At 35.2% G+C, this 18,132-nt stretch overlaps 1 protein-coding gene across 2 annotated transcripts in view; it reads right to left on the bottom strand.

Moving 5' to 3' along the window:
- The window catches only part of LOC150101286 (phosphatidylinositol 4-phosphate 5-kinase type-1 alpha-like), a 597,237-nt gene that overhangs the window by 102,788 nt on the left and 476,317 nt on the right, over positions 1-18,132 (bottom strand). The window contains exon 17 of one of the 2 annotated variants that reach the window (XM_090401031.1): positions 9,231-9,536. The exons of the other annotated variant lie outside the window; for it this stretch is intronic. Coding sequence (XP_090257157.1) covers positions 9,527-9,536 — 10 coding nt within the window. The 3' untranslated portion in view covers positions 9,231-9,526. Of the gene's footprint in view, positions 1-9,230; positions 9,537-18,132 lie in introns of those variants that run through there. 2 annotated transcript variants of the gene reach the window in all.

The raw sequence follows: 18,132 nt of genomic DNA, 5'->3' as shown, positions 1-18,132 counted from the left end.
AAGTATTGTTTATACAATGTTTAAAAAGATTCAAGATGTCTGGAGGGAAGAGGTCTTCTAGGACAGTGCTTCCCAAACTTCTGGATGTCAGGGCCCCCTTTGCAAAAATTAAAATATTTCACGGCCCCCCCCTCGAAAAAAAAAATCGTAATAGAGATATATCATTATAATATTTAATGTATTTATATTCAATACAAAACATACACAGCAAATATTGCAAAAATCAAATGCATATATTACATTTTTTGCCTCTTACTGTTTGGTTCTGAAGACGATGGGGGCTGTTCTGGTAAAATATGAAATACTGTCCTTTTTTTTTAATCTGTTTCTTCTTCTTCTGATTGTTCGCGGGATTTTTTTTTTATTTTTCATCAGTCACTTATTCATCTCAGGGTTAAATTTTTTAACGTAGAATAGATCAAATAACATCATCACTTACCAATACTGGCACACCACAGACTGATAACATGAAATTAGTGAATATTACCTGAATAAGGGAATCCCCCCCCCCCCCCCCGGACCAGGAACATTTTTCACTTTTGTGACTTTTCTCCTTTTACGGTAATTAAGCCTAACGCGAAACAATCAGCAAAGGCAGTCTGTTTATTAAAACGTGCATATGATTGGTGCGGTATTAACAAAAGATCGTGCAACCGAAAGATAAAAGCATAGCTGAAAATTGAGTTGAAATGCTAACTCTCTTCAACCGAATTCCATATGTGAAACTGCCATAACATTCATTATTATATATATATATTACTTAGTTTTAACACTTTTACGAATTTTAACACGTTCGGTTGAATTTTATTGCTGCCTTGGGAAATCGAACTCACATACATCTAATTAATAACAATACTTTTTAGTTAGATACTGTGTTTGCCCATGCAACATATGGTTTTGTTTCAGTCTATACAGCATAGTTTCTGTATAAGGGGACATGTGATTCATTAATTAGTGTGTTTTTATCCCAGTTGTCTCTAATTGCACTATTTGTTGAGAAATATATTACACAGACTCCTCATACCTTATTCACTGGCATAATAAAAGTACTTATTTTTATTGCCTCTGCAGTATAGTGGCTCTTAGGAAGGGGGTGTTGTTTACCACTGCAAGCGAGTTACTATATCCCCTCATGAATTTGTTTAAGCTTTTTATGTGTGAAGTATATGCGAAACTTTTATTGGTAACAGAAAACTAGCTCGGATGACAGTGATAATATAAAACGAGTTTTGATATGTATATAAAGTCAATATCAACAGTCCCTGATTACGAACGTGTTATGAAAGGGACAGAAAGATTTGGAACTTCCCTGGAGAGCATTCGAAGTAAATACAATTAACCGCTGCTTTGAAATGAAACATATGAATAAGTAATATTTACTATTATTCGTTAAGCACCGAAATACGCAGGAAGCAAAGTTTGTGAACCAACACCAATGTGTGAATTTTTCCATTAAAATATAAAAAATAACAAAAAAGAAATAAAAGTTAAATACGTTTCTTTTAAAATAAAAAAAATACACTTAGTCTTAAAACATTTGAAATTTGTTTTCATTATTTCACGGCCCCCCTCAACAAAACGCACGGTCCCCAAGGGGACCGCGGCCCACAGTTTGGGAAGCGCTGTTCTAGGAGATTCAAAATTTCTTGTCTCGAGACGTTTGTAAACAAGCTGATAATGTCGAGACTTGCTAAGATGTCTGTTGGACCAATATGTATATCTTTCACTTTTTCTATGAAATGTTTACTATTTTTTGTGAAGCAAGATGTTTTTCCTATATGTTGTGAGATCATGTTGGTGAGGTATTTCGCCAAGTTGGAAGTCGGTGAATCTCTTCCATCTACTATTGGTCTTAAAGGTATATCTGTCTTGTGGATCTTTGGAACACCACATATCCTTGGTATCAAAGGATGTTTTGATTGTAAGCATTTTTTAAGATCTTCCGTCCAGAGAGGCACTTTTTTTATTAGATCGTTTGTTTTTTTGTGTGTAGGCCAAGTCGGATCTCTGTCTATGGGCTTGTAGGTGTTGGTATCTTCCAGGAGACTTTTCATTTTGTTATCATATTCTGTAGCATTTAAAACAACGGTTGCGTTGCCTTTATCCGCTTTTATTATGACAATATTTTTGTCATCCTTTAAATTTTTAAGGCAAACGTATTCATTGTAAGGTAAGTTCCTATGAGGTAATCTGCTTTTTAATAGTAAAGCTGTACTTTCTATACGGACGATATTTTCATCATATTCAGTGGAACAACAGATGAACTTATCAATTTCAAAGATTATCTCAACAATTTGCACAACACCATAAAATTCACTTTAGAACAAGAAAAAAATAAAAAACTTCCTTTTCTGGATATTCTATTAGAAGTTAATGAAGAAAGTAAACTCTCCTTCTCAGTATATAGGAAGCCGACAAACACTGGAAGATTTCTAAATGCAACCACACCACCATCCTTCACAAAAAATAAGCTTAATTAAAACTCTTCGAGACAGAGCATACAATATCTCCAGCACACAAGAAAGATGTAATGAAGAACTAAAATACTTAACACAAATCCTCCAACAGAATGGATATGAAACAAAAACCATCAAGAGAATCCTTAAAATGCCTCCACCTAACAACACAATAAAACAGGATTACAAAAATGCAATCTCGCTTCCTACTTTTATGTTGTGTTTGTTCATTAATGTTACAGACAAGCTAGCCAAATTAATGAACGAACACAACTTAAAAGTAGCCTTCCTTCCTATGGAGAAAATCTCAAGATTTCTACATCCACCAAAACCACTTCATCATCCTCTTAAAAAACCAGGAGGCTACAAAATCCATTGCTCTTGTGGTATTTGCTAAGTAGGACAGACAGGAAGATCTGGAGAAATACGCATGGCTGAACACCAAAAAGACGTACAATACAAAAGAGAACAAAAAATGGGTCTTGCTTTCCATACCACTTCCATTGGACACGATGTACTCTGGCAAAAAACGACGATGTCATACATAGAAAACAACAGTTATATAAGAAAATTTAAAGAGGCTGCTAATGTGCTAAAAAACCCAACCCAATGCAATAAAAATCAAGGTTTAATTCTCCATCAAGTGTGGTCAGCTCTAATAAAATATCTACCTCAATCTGAGCTCGGATTGTATGAACGAGAACAAGCACACGTGACATCATCCAGTATTGTTCAACATGAATAACGTTATATATCTGCATTCTGTTATTTGAGTTTTATGAATAGCCAGACGGTTATGATTTGTATTTATTAATTCTCTTGTTTAAACTATACTATTTACACCCTGAAGATGTAAATCATACGATTTACGAAACTTGTCGGGAACTATTATTTCAGTGTTTTATAGAACTGAATAATAAAAAAATGTGGTGTAATCACCGAAATATGTCTTTTGAACCAATTAGCCACAGAAGTTTACGCCTACAAGTATACCAAGTGTTAAGTGAATTGGTCTACAAGATTAATGATTACCACTATTTAAGTTTGCAAGAGGATAAGGCATGTATTCAGGATCGGATGAAAATCATGAAAGAATGTGGCACTTATACTTAGTGCAGAGACAACTAAAATCTTGATAAACTGGAAGCATATAAGTGAGTGGATAATAATGGGAATGAGAAGGAACTTAAAGAGAAGGAGAATTTTTATGATAAATTAAAAAATGTACAGAACAAGTACCGAAACATGACATAGTTATTCTTCTGGGTGACATGAATGCTCAAGTTGGCTAAAGAAAATGAAGATGAGAGAGAAATAGGTAACGGGATTTCGAGAAATGAGAATTGTGACCTATGGCATTTTGTGAAATGAATAATTCTGTGATAGGAGGAAGTTATTTAAGCATAAAGACATACACAGACTTGGTTATCACCAGATGGTAAAACCAAAGCCCGAATTGATCATACTGCAATCAAAGGTAATTTTAGGCATTCACTCCTAGATGTTAATGTAAGGCAAGGAGCTGATGCAGGATCTGATCACTACTTAGTAACCCCAGCATGGAGTTAAACAAATTAGAAATCAGAATGGGAGGATAAAAAATACGACATGTCTAAATTAAAAATGAATGAAATTAAGAACACCTTTTCTATTATGATAAAAAATTGATTTCATATTTTGGAAAATTAGAAGCTAGAAGGCGAGAAAATAGAAAGCCCATAAGACATGATTGAAATGCAATGGAAAAATTTTTAAATGGTATATAATGAGGTTACAAGAGACTGCTTGGGCTAAAAAGGGGAAAAATAATGACATTTGGTTATCTGACAAGATCTGGAGACTCATAGAAGAAAGGCACAAAGTTAAAATGATGTTTGTTAGAGCTTAATCCCAGAGAGCTAAAGAAATTCATTTCAGCAATTACAGAGAGAAAGGCAAGTAAGTTTAACGATTTGCAAGAGAGAATAAAATAAATTATGTGGCTAGTTTGGCAGAAGAAGCATAAAAGGCTGAAACATTAGGGTGCATTGGAAGACTGTATGAGATAAGGAAAATATGCTCTGAAGGAAAAAAGCAAGTAAATACTATAAGAGATAAAAATAGTTTGTTGCTAACTGAAGAGGATAAGTGTGTTAGATGATGGAAAGAACACTTTAATGAAATTTTTAATGCAGACAACAATATAACTGACATGATTAGAAGTTCAACAATCGAAGAACCACTTGTAATCATAAATTTAAATATAACATCAGAATGTATATCTAAAAATTAAATAACAAATGTAATAGAGAAAATGAAAAGTGCAAAGGCTTCAAGCAATGTTAATATAGCAACAGAAATGCTTAAGATAACTAAAGAAACTGATGCTGATAAACTGCGACTGATCTTTAACAGTGTGCTAGAGACCGAAAGTACCCAAACAGTATTGGATTGAGAATCGGAGGGGAATTAGCCTACTGTTAGTACCTGCAAAAATTTTTGTAGAGTAATGATAAATAGGTTTAAAAATGAAGTAGAGAAAATATTAAGGCATGAACAAGCTGGTTTTGGAAAAGATAGGAGTACTGTGCATCACATTTTTACTTTAAGAAACATTACTGAACAAAGCATAGAATTTAGAAGTCCATTATACCTAAATTTCACAGAGAAACATTATGGAATTCCCAACAAATATGTGAGAATGATCAGAGAAATGTATAAGAGAAGTAAAAGTTGTGTTATTGCGCAGCTAACGACATCTGAATGATTTGAGATCAGATCTAGCATAAGGCAGGTTTGTATAATCTCTGGGTCATTGCTTAATATAGTAAATGATTGGATTGTGAAAAAGTTACAGGTACAAGAAGAGAAATTAAATGAAATCTTGTGTTACAAGTTAGAAGATGAATATTATGTTGACGACAAAATTTTGATATCATCAAAATACAGAGATATACAAACAAAATGAAAAGACCTGTATAAAACAGCTAAAATGATTGGTCTTAAAATATGACCAAAACAAAAGTGCTTAAACTAAACAGCAAATGCCACAAAGAGATCAAAATCAATCAGCATGCTAGAGAAGAAGTTAAGAATTTTATGTATTTGGGAGAAAATATAGATATTGAAAGTGGAACTGAAAGGTATATAATGCAAAGATTGACAAAAGATAATACTGTTTCAGCAAATAAAATAATATATGGAAATCTTGAAAATAAGAAAACCAAAATAAAAATTTTCAATTGCAATGTTAAGGCCATATTATTATGTGGATCAGAGACATGGAAGCTAAATGAAACGACTGTTCATTTAGTTTCCATGTCTGCATAAAATATTAAAAATATTACGAAGTATTAAAAAATATTATTATAATTACAAAGTAATTATTCCAGACATCCAGAATATCATTATCTGACGACATAATTTTTGATGCAGTCTTCATGTTACCTTTATCATCTCTCATTCCTTTTGTAGTACTCTTTCCTCCATTTCTAAGCTTTTTGAATAGCCTCAAGAATATTTTGCCACCTTCCTGATATTTATTTCCTATGTTCTTACCAAAGTCTTCCCATGACTATTGTTTACATAGTTTTACCATTGTTTCACTTTCTTACATTTTTCTGTGTATTCTCTAAGAGAACAAGCTGACTTACTTGCCATGAAATTCCAAATATGCTTTCTTGTTTTTACCTTGACTGTCTCTTTAGCTTCCTGAGTCTACCACGGGGTTCTGATTTTTCTATCCTTGCAGATTACCTCACCACATGCCTAAATCAGTGCTTCAGGGTTTGCCAATGAATTTCCAAGACTTGGTTTTTGTTTTCAATCTCTTTCATTTTTTCTTGAATAATGGTTGTGTATTTGAGTCTACAGTTCACCTCTAATAGCTGATCTCATTTGATCTTTACTACATGTTGTACAGTGCAAAGATCAAATGCAACTGACATAGATTTTTCAGGTTTAATGTCCTGAGTGCAACATTGTATGCACTGCAAACATTTTTGGAGGATGTGTTTGAACAGGAGGATGAGAGACGATATAGGTTTGCAAAAGTATGATAGCACAACCAGAGAAATAACATCTGGAGACCACGAGACTTATTAGTATCATGGCTGCGGAGTATTTCTCTGATCCCTCTAGCATCAAATAAGAGAAGGAATTATGACCAGTTTGTGGTATAGCAGAAAGTGATTCATCCTAGGTTTCCATACAAGAGTTGGAGGAAAAGAGTGATGTCAAGATGTGCTGCTTTGTCTTTAGGCAATGTTATGATGGCACTATTAGATGTGAGATGATGGAAACAAGGAAGAGTAGAAGTTATGTCAACAACCTCATCAAAGGACAAGAAGACTCATATGCTAGTTGTGCAAGAGACAAGCTTACTGCATTAGGACCTTATGAAGTCTGCATTGGATTTCTTAATGATTTTCTTATTTGGTTTGGGCTGTTGAGAGGGTAGCAAGAAAAGCTAGTTTTTGACTTGTACCACTGAATGAATAAACATGGTATTTTTATCGTGGGCTACAAAGGCACATTTTATTTGAGAACTAGGATTGTATATAGTGTTGGCTGATTACTGTATACCCTCTGCCCAAAAAGAAACCAAACTTTTGATAGAAAATAAAACACAGGCCAATTATAATTATTCAAATCATTTATTTCAATCAACATAATCTCCCTCAGCTTCGATACAGCGTTTGGCACGGTCAATTAATTCGTTAAATGAGTTTTTTATATCAGTTTTTGGGATACTGCCGCTTGATGTTTTCAATGGTGTTGAATCACTTTCCTTTCATCGGCAAATGAAGTCAAGGGAAGAGAAAGAAGTCACAAGTTTGAGTCCTTACAAGCGGTTTTTATGAGGTCCTTGCAGTGTTCAATTTGATACATTTTTTTGGTCATCGGTCAACTTATGGGGAACAAATCGCAAATTTAATTCACGAAGGCCCAAACTCTTGGTCAAAATGTTGTGCACAGTTGATTTTGGAATCCATTTTGGAATTCATCTTCAATCAATCTCATGGACGATTTCGGGTTTTCTTTGATGAAATCATGCACATTTTGGATGTTAACTTCACTCAGTCCAGTTAAACTTGAAGCATTTGATGCGTTTCGGTAAAACTTTTACCAAGTTTAACACAAAAGTCAATTGCAGCTCTCTGTTTGAAACATATTCCAACCGTTTGTCAAAACACACTGTCACTCTTGGCACTATAACTCGGCTTCTAATGAAACAAATGTCATAAACAATTGACACAACACTAATGAAGGTTGCCGCTTTCGACAACAAAAAGATACAACAGGTGGTGCCACTAGTTCCTTCTATTTTTGAAAAGTTCGGTTTCTTTTTGAACAGAGGGTGTATATGGGAATGAAGCCCTTCATTCCAGTAAGGATGATTTCAGTTATATTTGTCAGAGCAGGTTTTTGGATTGGGAATGTGTAAACAATAATTAGCCAATGAAAAAGTAGCATAGAAATTATTGATCATCCTACTTGGTACTCTCATAGGGGAGGATAATGCTGAAATTGGCTGAGAATATAGTGATATGTAGAAAAGGAGATGTGGATAAGGTTATAATCAGAGTTGCCAAGAGAAGGGCAAACATCTGAAGTGTATCTGCAGGAAGAGCCAGTTAAAAAAAGGTTTACAGTGTTGGAAGGAATGAAGATTATCTAGTATTCCGGTTGGCAGATTAACAGTTACGAGTTAGTTCACAAATAATAGTAAATGATTCAAACTGCTTTCCTTCCAGGATGATCTGTGAAGTTAGAAAAGAGGAGCCAGTTTGTGTTATGAATGTTAAAGTCTCCTATGAAAATAATCTTAAGAGTTTGAATAATTAGATTGTATGAACTCAACTTTTCGAGATAAATGATCAGAGAGGGCAATATAGGCAGCAAATGAAAGCTATAACATGAAGGAAATCTTGAAACAGAGCAGACTGAAATGCAGAAATTCCAAGACATATAATGTTTGGCAAGGAATGTCTGATATGACAAAAGCTCATGTTCCACAAGATGTAGATGGGATAGCTGAGGTAGAAAATAGATATGAAGGATGCTAAGTGGAATTCAGTTAGGAATAGCATATCAGGTTCTGATGCTGGGCATCAATAGTGCCCTGCATCAAAACTGGATCAGCTATTTCTGCTAATATCTGCACTGATGCCAAAGATTTTAGCAAAATGGAAGTGCTTTTTATTGCATGAAATTCTGGTATTATTTTGGATGATATATTTTTGTTATTTTTTTGCAATTTTTTGTATTTTTCATTTTTTTTGTGTGTGTGTTTTTAGTATTGAGGTGATGCTAGTTTTTTTTGGCTGTTATTCATGGGTGAGTTAGTACAGGAAACCTATACAGCAGGGGCAATTAGCAAGGTGAGAAACTTGCACACTTAACTTCTGTATAGAGAGTGCCCAGACTCCAATCCAAGCATGACCTGGCAGAGCAAGCAATAGTAGGATTATTCACAAGATCATCAGGCAGCATCCAGTCAAAACACATTATTACTGTAGACAGTCACTCCTGTATCTGATGTACTATCTAGCAGATGGCTTGCAGAAACCACATTACAGTGGTGGTATTTACCAAGATACAGATGAAAGTTGACTACTTAAACATAACATGGATTTTACTTAAGAAATATTTTATTAGCATAAAATTTTGCCTCACTATCAAAGGCATTTTCATCATGACTTTCAAATTAAACAAAGAACAGAAAGCAGTATATTCAGCAATGAAAATGGAGGAACTGCACATACATGATGTAGAATGACATGTTCTAAATACATTAAGGCTCTAATAAAATAACTTTAACAACAGATTTTAAAATAAAAATAAATAAGAAATTATCGACACTGGCAAGGAATTGAATTTGATAACATTAATTTTCTTCCACAGGATTCAATGTCTGGAGGTGATAGTGCATTCTGCAAATCCTGAATGTTCTGGCTCATGCAATTTAACAGTCTAAATATTCATCACAATGTATGGCTGCTGATCTACCTGTTTAGCCAAAATATGATCATCCACATTGACAAGGAATTTGATACACTCCAGAGTGGGCCAAAGACAGAAGTTTATCTTCAGCAGAGCCTAGAAAAGTAGAAATCTTGTCAATAGGGAAGAAGGATACTTGTAGGTCAACAGATCTAAGTAGTTTGGGCTATACCTTCAGAAAGATCTTTAAGATAAAGAATGGTAACATGAAGAACCACCTCTGTATTGCCATCAGGATGAGAGGCAGATGATCAGTAAACTCTATCACTGGTCTTGTTGGCATAAGATTTGATAAAAACCATTAGTAAGGATGGTGGATGCGATGTCATTTGTTTCCCGAGAAAACAGCATTTCAACAGAGCATAGAAAATTTGCTCAGTGTAGCAGTGTCTTGATGGTGCCAGATATTTAACAATTGTGATGGTGTGGAAGAGCATAAATGCAAAATTTGGTATTTGTTTTCTTTCTAAAAATCAAGAAATTAAGGCTACCATCTGTTGATGAAGTAAAAGGATATCCAAAACAGCAATCTGATTGTTCTCTTCTACCTCAAGAGTGAACTGGATATGATGGTAGGAAAGTGTTGATCTTAATGACAAACTCTCGAAGATTTGTAAAGGAACTATGCAAAACTGTGAAAACATCATCTGCATATCTGTACCATAAGGACGGTTTAGAAAAGACACTATTCACTATCCAATGCTCAAAATCATTCTATAAAGTAGTGACTAGTGTGAGAGAAAGAGGACTACCCACTGATGTATCCACAATTTGTTAGAAGTTTATTCTGACATAGGAAATAGCCAGAATGAGGGGAAAAAAAGTTAAAAAGCAGACAATTTTTGCTGGAAAATCTTACTTGAGGAAGTCGAGTGTTTCATATAAGGAAATCCATTTGTAACAATATCTAAGCTCAAAAGATCAGCTGAGCAAAGAAGCTCAGCTACAAAATGAGATTCTTTCTTGTTAAATGAAGAGGACTTTTCTGTGAATGCCAAAAGCAATTTAGAAAGGTATTTAGCAATTTTACAGCAAGGAGAGCCAATGCAGTCCACCACAGAACGTTATGAAATATGTGCTTTGTGGACTTTTGAAAGTCCATAAAAATGAGGAGGATGTCCTCATTCCAACAAGAGATATTCTCAACAAGAGTTTTTAATTTTGTCATCTGGCTCATCATAGGATCATTAGCAAGAGGACAATATGTAGAATAGTTATGTAGCATTAAAGTTAGTTTTTGGCACTATTTGTTTCAATTGTGAATAACTAATGCTTTTTTCATATCTGCCTTAGTAATAATGAAATTATTGTTCTTCTGTACATAGAGAGAGAGAGAGAGAGTAAGGCCTTAATTTCTGGTAAGACAAAATCAGAGGTGGCGGTTTGGACTTGAAAACCATTTGTGCTATTTGGAACCGAAGGTAGTTTCGCAACATCTGAAGAAATATCACACAGCACTTCATCATTCACCAGAAAAAAGCCCATTACCGGAATCCCACATGAATGCCTTTAAGTGGTAAATGACTTATTACACAAGGCAATAAAATTTATCTATCAGCTAAAGGCATCCATGTCCACAGTGGGGATTCCAAGTTGGAATTTCTCCAACTAGGCAAGATATGCATATAAAGGCAGCCGTGTCTGTCGGAGCCCTGTTTGTGGACACCAAGGGAAGGAAGGATAAGAACTAAAAGAGAGTATGTGTTGTTCATCACTAGCTCATTAATAGAACAAATGGCAGAACTGTATTAAAAATGAAGACAATAGGTGGGAAGATGTCAATATTGTCATTTAAGCATGTGTGAACAGAGCAAATTTGAAGTGGTATAGTCACTTAATCAGAATGGGAGAAGAGAGGTGTTTGATGCCAAGATGTCAGGTAAAAAAGATCCAGGTCAAGAACAAGATGTGAACTAATGTTAGAAGTGCCTTAGAAGATCAAAATATAAGATACTACAATACTGGAGCATGACAGACTAATTTGGAGGGATATTTATCCACTGGAAAATCATCATATTATAGATATATATATTCATTTTTAATATAAACTGACTATAAACCCAAGAATTATAACAAATTGAGATTTATTTGAAAACACAACATGTTTTGTCAAGATTGACTTCATCAGGCGTTAAGAACATAGAAAGATATTAAAAGACACTGAAATAAACATTGAGACACTCTAAAGCTATACAATTATAAAGTTATGATATTCGACTGTAAATTACAGTTATTATGAACTTGTGCTATAGTCCATGTTAAAGTTCTATTGTTGTACACTTATAACTTTAACATGGACCATAGCACAAGTTCATAATAACTGTAATTTACAGTCGAATATCATAACTTTATAATTGTATAGCTTTAGAGTGTCTCAATGTTTATTTCAGTGTCTTTTAATATCTTTCTATGTTCTTAACGCCTGATGAAGTCAATCTTGACAAAACATGTTGCATTTTCAAATAAATCTCAATTTGTTATAATTCTCGGGTTTATAGTCAGTTTATATTAAAAATGAACATATCCCAACCCCGAGTTAATAGTAGTAGTCATACACACACACACACACACACACACACACACACACACACACACACACACACACACACACACACACACACACACACAGGTATATATACGGCTTGATTAATGCAGTTTTGATTAGTACACAAAAAATTATTGTGACCATAAACTTGATATATGTGGTATAAAATTTGATTAGTGTGGCCCAAAAAAGTTTGAAAATAAGCAAAGTGTTAGACTTGGTCAATGAAACAGATCAGATCACGTGGTACGAGTAGTGCTCCAATATTAGTAACTCAGTCTCAGTGCTTCAATCTATCAGCAGAGCATGCCATATACAGACGTACATGAGTATGTATTACAGTGTATGCTTACGGCCTATGTAAAGCATTACCCTTCGTAACCATGGCCTCGAAAAAGAGTAATAAACGAAAATTTATTACTTTGTATACTAAAATTGACATTATTAAAAGGTTTGATAACAGAGAAAGCAAAGCAAACATCGGAAGAGCTCTAGGCTTTGGTAAATCAACTATACGAGCCATTTTAAATAAAGTGACTGAGTACCGCGAACAAGGCAAAGTGGCATCTGCATCTTTGAGTATGCAGTGTACTAGGAATAGAAGCCCATTAATGATCAAAATGGAAGATTTACTATTTCTCTGGCTAGAAGATTGTAATCAGAAGCGTATTCCCATCGACAGCAATAATCTTAGGCTCAAGGCTTTAAGCCTTTTTTTCTACACTTAAAGAAAACAAACATCAAGATGTGACTGCAACTTCAAGCAAAGGCTGGTTAGAAAATTTCAAATCTCGATCTGGAATGAAAAATGTAAAATTAATAGGTGAAGCAGCAAGTGCTGATAAAGATGTTGCAGCCAGATATCCAGCTGAATTAAAGAAAATATTCGAAGAAAATGGGTACGACGATCGTCAAATATTCAACATAGACAAAACTGGCCTGCTTTGGAAGAAAATCCAAACAAAAACATTTTTAGCAAGAAAAGAACAAATCACACCTGGTTATAAAGCATCCAAAGATAGCTTAACACTTTTACTTGGAGGTAATGCCAAAGGTGATTTCAAATTAAAGTCAATGCTAATTTATCGAACAATGAACCCAAGGGCTTTTAAAGGCTGTAAACAATCCCTTCCAGTAATATGGGAATCAAATAAAAAGGCATGGCTAACCAAACAGTTGTTTGAAGAATGGTTCACTTTGCATTTTTGTCCCACAGTTGAAAAATACTGCAATGAAAATAATTTAGCTTTCAAAGTTCTTTCAGTATTGGATAATGCCCTTGGTCATTCCACCTCACTTAATGATTTAAATAGTAATGTGCAGGTTGTATTTTTACCACTGAATACGACATCTTTGATACAGCCTAAGGACCAGGTAGTCATTTCTGCAATCATGGCTTACTATATTAGAATAACTTTCACCCAGGCAATTCAAGCTACAACTGGAGACGATCCAATCACTCTAGAGGAATTTTGGAAAAAATACGATATTAAACAAGCAGTTAAAAACATTCACGAGTCTTGGGAAGAAGTGACAGCCAACTGTATGAGAGCAGTCTGGAAGAATCTTTTGCTTGAATCTGCAAATAATTTTGGTAGTTCTATTAATCCCGTCAACGAAGTTTTCGATACTATTGTTTTGATTGGAAGTGCTCTTGGCTTTGAAAATGTCAATTCAGAAGGGAATTATTGGAATCACATTCGAAAGACCTAAGTAATGAAGATCTTCTTGGAATCGAACATCAACAGGCATACGAAGAGGAAGAAGAAAAGGAAACAAAAGAAATGGAAGATGTATCTAAAGAAATCACTATCAAAGAACTTGAAGAATTGTTTAGGACAATTGAGAAGGCAAAAGAACTTATCCTAGAGATAGATCCAAATGTAGAGAAAAGCATGAACGTTAGTCACGGTTTAGATAAAGAAATTGATTGTTACCGCAAAATCATGGAGGAGGAAAAAAAGCTACCAGTGTTCATTTTACGTTGGATAAGTTTTTTTATAAAAAATAAATATTTAGATAAGTTTTTATGTAACAAATATCTATAAATAAAATATATAAATACATGTAACCTTAAAAAATAAATGATGTTTAAATATTTATATTTTACAGGATTCATTAAAATTATTCCCATTAATTCTTAACATTGAATAATGCGATTTTGATATATGTAGTGTCCATCGAGGGATTAATTAACCACATATATCAAGGGATACCTGTATATATATATATATTTATTTATTTACATTAGAATTTTACTGACTAGAACCCCGAAATTGGCTTAAACCAAATTACAAAATGATGGTACAATATGACAAAATTTCATGCCGGCTGAGGCGTCGCCCGATTAAACAAGGCCTCCATTGTTTTCACCAGGGAACCAGGATGAACAACGAAAAGTCAGCTACTGGAACAAATCTGAAAAAACACCCCAACTCAACATCACCAGAGTTAAAGATAGGTACTATCAACATAAGAAGCCTGAATGGTAAAGAAATGGGGCTAGCTGAGGAATTAGATAAGTACCAGATCGAAATAATAGGGGTGATTGAAACAAAAAAAGACAAAACCTGGTGAGATCTTTCTGAGCAATAAATACAAAATGTTATATTCAGGCAATGACAATCAAGGAAAAGAAGGAGTAACCATAGTATTCAACACTAAATACGAGCATAATCTTCTTGAATGGTAGGCCATATCAAGTAGAGTGATATGGGCAAATATCAGAATCGGGATTCTGGACAATGAGACTTATTTGAGCCTATGGTCCCACGGAAGGTTCTACTAAGGTAGAAGTGAAGGCATTTTTTGAAGATTTAGAGAAACCATCTGACACAATGAAAAAGGAAAAGTTGGTCCTTGTTGGGGATCTGAATAGCAGAGTAGGAAATGATTGTCAGACATACAAAAATAAATTGGGAAAATTTGGAGAAAAGAGCAAAGCTAATAATAATGGCAAATATTTGTTGAATTTCTACTCAAGACATGGACTGGTTATTACTAACACCATGTGTTCCAACATAAAAATGTGCACAAATTCACATGGAGAGAAGAGGCAAGGAATAAAAAAAAGTCTCAATGACTATGTTATTGTTGAGAGTGATGTTTTCTCCATTGTGCAAGGACACCAGAGTGTACAGAGCATTTGAAATTGGAAGTGATCACTATTTAGTCTTGAGCAGGATAAAATTGAATTTCATATTGAAAAGAATAACATGTAAGAAAGTTTTAAAGCAAATAAAAGTTGAGCAGCTCTCAGATGTGAACTGTAGACTAAAATACACAAAGATTATTGAAGAAAAAATGATGAGAACAGGAACCAAACTTTAGAGATTCAGTGGCAAGCCTCGAAGAAAACCTTGATTGATTCAGCCAGAGAGGCATGTGGTGAGGTTGTATGCAAAGATAGAAAAATCAGAACTCCATAGTGGACACAGGAAGTTAAAGAGGCAGTGATGGAAAAGAAGAAAGCATATCAAAAGTACCTGGCAAATAAGTCAGCTTGTGCTCTTAGAGAATACAGAGACAAATGTAAGAAAGCTAAACACTGTAGAAAACTAGGTAAAAAAAAGTCATGGGAGGACTTTGGTAAGAACATAGAAAATAAATATCAAGAAGGTGGCAAAGTATTTTGAAGGTTGTTGAAGAAGCTTAGAAATAGAGGAAAGAGTACTGTAAAAGGAGTTAGAGATGATAAAGATGACATGAAAATGGGAGAAAAAGATATCCTTGAAGTATGGAGTAATTACTTTGAGAAACCGCTAAATGAAACAAGCAGTGATAGCATAGTGGTAAAAAACACTCAACTCAAACACTCAAAAACACTGCATACAGTCAGGAATACATATTCATACTTGAAGTAAAAAAAGTCATCAAAGGCTTCAAATGTGGAAAAGCAGCAGGAGTAGATGATATTCGACCAGAAATGCTGAAGTATGGTGGTATAAAAGTTTTGCAGTGGCTGCACTGCATAGTTCAGAAGGCCTGGACAGAGAGACGAATTCCCGATGATTGGAGTAGAGCTCTCATAGTACCCATATATAAAAATTAATAATAATAGCAGTGCAAGGACCCCTGTGAAAAAAGGGTATATGTGGAACTACAAGGGGGGTGATTATGAAGAGCTCAGGAGACAGCTTGCAGATGTAGCATGGAATGAGGAGTTAGCTGGAAAAGAGATCAATGCAGCTTGGGGGATTTTCAAAAACTATTTAGTAGATGCAATGTCTAAATGTATACCACGGGTGAGAAGGTTAAATATGGTAGGTGTGAGATGGATGAATAAAGAGATTAAGCATGCAATACAGAAAAAAAAGGCATTGTGGAGACAGCATAAGAGAAGTGGAAGTAACCAACTTCATGAGGTCTACAAAGACCAGGCAAGGAGGGTGACTTGGTTGGTGAGAGTAGCTAAAGAGAGGTATGAACAGCAGTTAGCTAATGAAGCCAAAAAGAATCCTAGGGAGTTCTTTCGATATGTAGCCAGCAAAAGAAAGAATGATTATGGAAGGATGACATTGATTGGAAGAAATGGTATAAAGACAGCTGTTGCAGAATGTGTTGTGGAGATACTTAATGAGCAATTCATAAAGATCTTTCAATCTTGTGAATGTGACTTCATGGAGAGATTAAGAGCAGTTGATGATGGGGAGGAGAGACTGACTGTAAGTGAGCAAGAGGTGTTTGGGGAGTTGAGTAAACTAGATGTAAATAAGGCTGTGGGACTTGATAATATATCACCACGTATTCTGAAGGAGTGTGCTAGAGAGTTGACACCTGCCCTGACATATTTTTTTAATACGAGTCTTGCACTTGGTCAAGTTCCTAAAGAGTGGAAGGAGGGCAAGATTGTGCCACTTCATAAAGGAGGTGATCGAACTCAAGCATCAAACTATAGGCCTATCTGTGTGTCAGGTGTTGTGGTTAAGTTGTTGGAGAAGATTGTGAGAACTAGGATCCAGAGTTGGGTTGACAACAATGGTATAATCTTTGATGGACAGCATGGATTTGCTAAAGGGAGGTCATGTTTTAGTAATCTACTTACTTATTACAATAAAGTGACTGCTTCCTTGGACAGAGGAGAAGGATACACAGTAATATACTTGGATTTCGCAAAAGCTTTTGATAGAGTACCTCATGATAAGTTGACAGGCAAACTAGAGCAGATGGGGTTGGATATTAGATTAGTGCATTGGATTGGAGACTGGCTATCTGATAGGTATCAACAAGTTGTGTATGGGGGTGCAATATCCAGGAAAAGGAAAGTCACTAGTGGAGTGCCCCAGGAGTCTGTTTTAGGGCCATTACTATTTAACTTATATATTAATGATATTGGTGAAGATTTGGATGGAGATATTCAGTTGTTTGCAGATGATGCAAAGTTGGGACGAACCATAAAGAGTAGTGAAGATGTTGTGGCCTTGCAAGAAGACTTGAATAAATTGAGTGATTGGGCAAGCAAATGGGGATGTGAGTTCAATGTTGCAAAATGTAAGGTTTTAAAATTTGGAAAACAAAGATGGGATGCAGAATTTATGCTTGGTGAGAATATATTGTTGGAAGTAAAGGAAATAAGAGATCTGGGGGTGATAGTGGATAAGGATCTAAAATTTAGGGGACACATCGCCAAAATTGTGAAGACAACACAAAGACTTCTGGGAATGATGCGGAGGATACTGACATGTAGAAGTAGGGAGATACTTGTTCCAATGTATATGGCTTTGATTAGGCCACACTTGGACTATTGTGCCCAGATTTGGTCACCGGGTTTTCAGAAGGATGAAGAGATGTTGGAAAGGGTCCAAAGGCGAATGACTAAGGTAGTTTCTGACCTCGGGAATGTTGAGTATGAGGAAAGATTGAAAAGATGTAATTTGCAGAGTCTCGTGGAGAGAAGGAAGAGGGGAGATATGATAGAGACCTACAAGTTGGTAAGGGGTTGTTATAGGATCAATGGTGGAGAAGTTCTACAGAGAATAGTGGGAGAACAGGGGAGAACCAGAGGTCATCCCTGGAAACTGTATAAGGAAGGTGTGAGTAAGGGAGTGAGAGGCAGGTTTTTTTCGTGCAGAGTTGTGAGTGATTGGAATGCCTTGCCTGAGAGCGTGGTGTCTGCAAGTAGTTCGAATGTGTTTAAGACACGGTATG

The sequence above is a fragment of the Typopeltis vanoorti genome, chromosome 11 (genome assembly GCF_054136105.1).
Source record: "Typopeltis vanoorti isolate ZY-2024b chromosome 11, IOZ_Tvanoo_1.0, whole genome shotgun sequence".
NCBI classification, from domain to species: Eukaryota; Metazoa; Arthropoda; class Arachnida; order Uropygi; family Thelyphonidae; genus Typopeltis; species Typopeltis vanoorti.
This window is presented reverse-complemented; position numbering and strand designations above follow the sequence as displayed.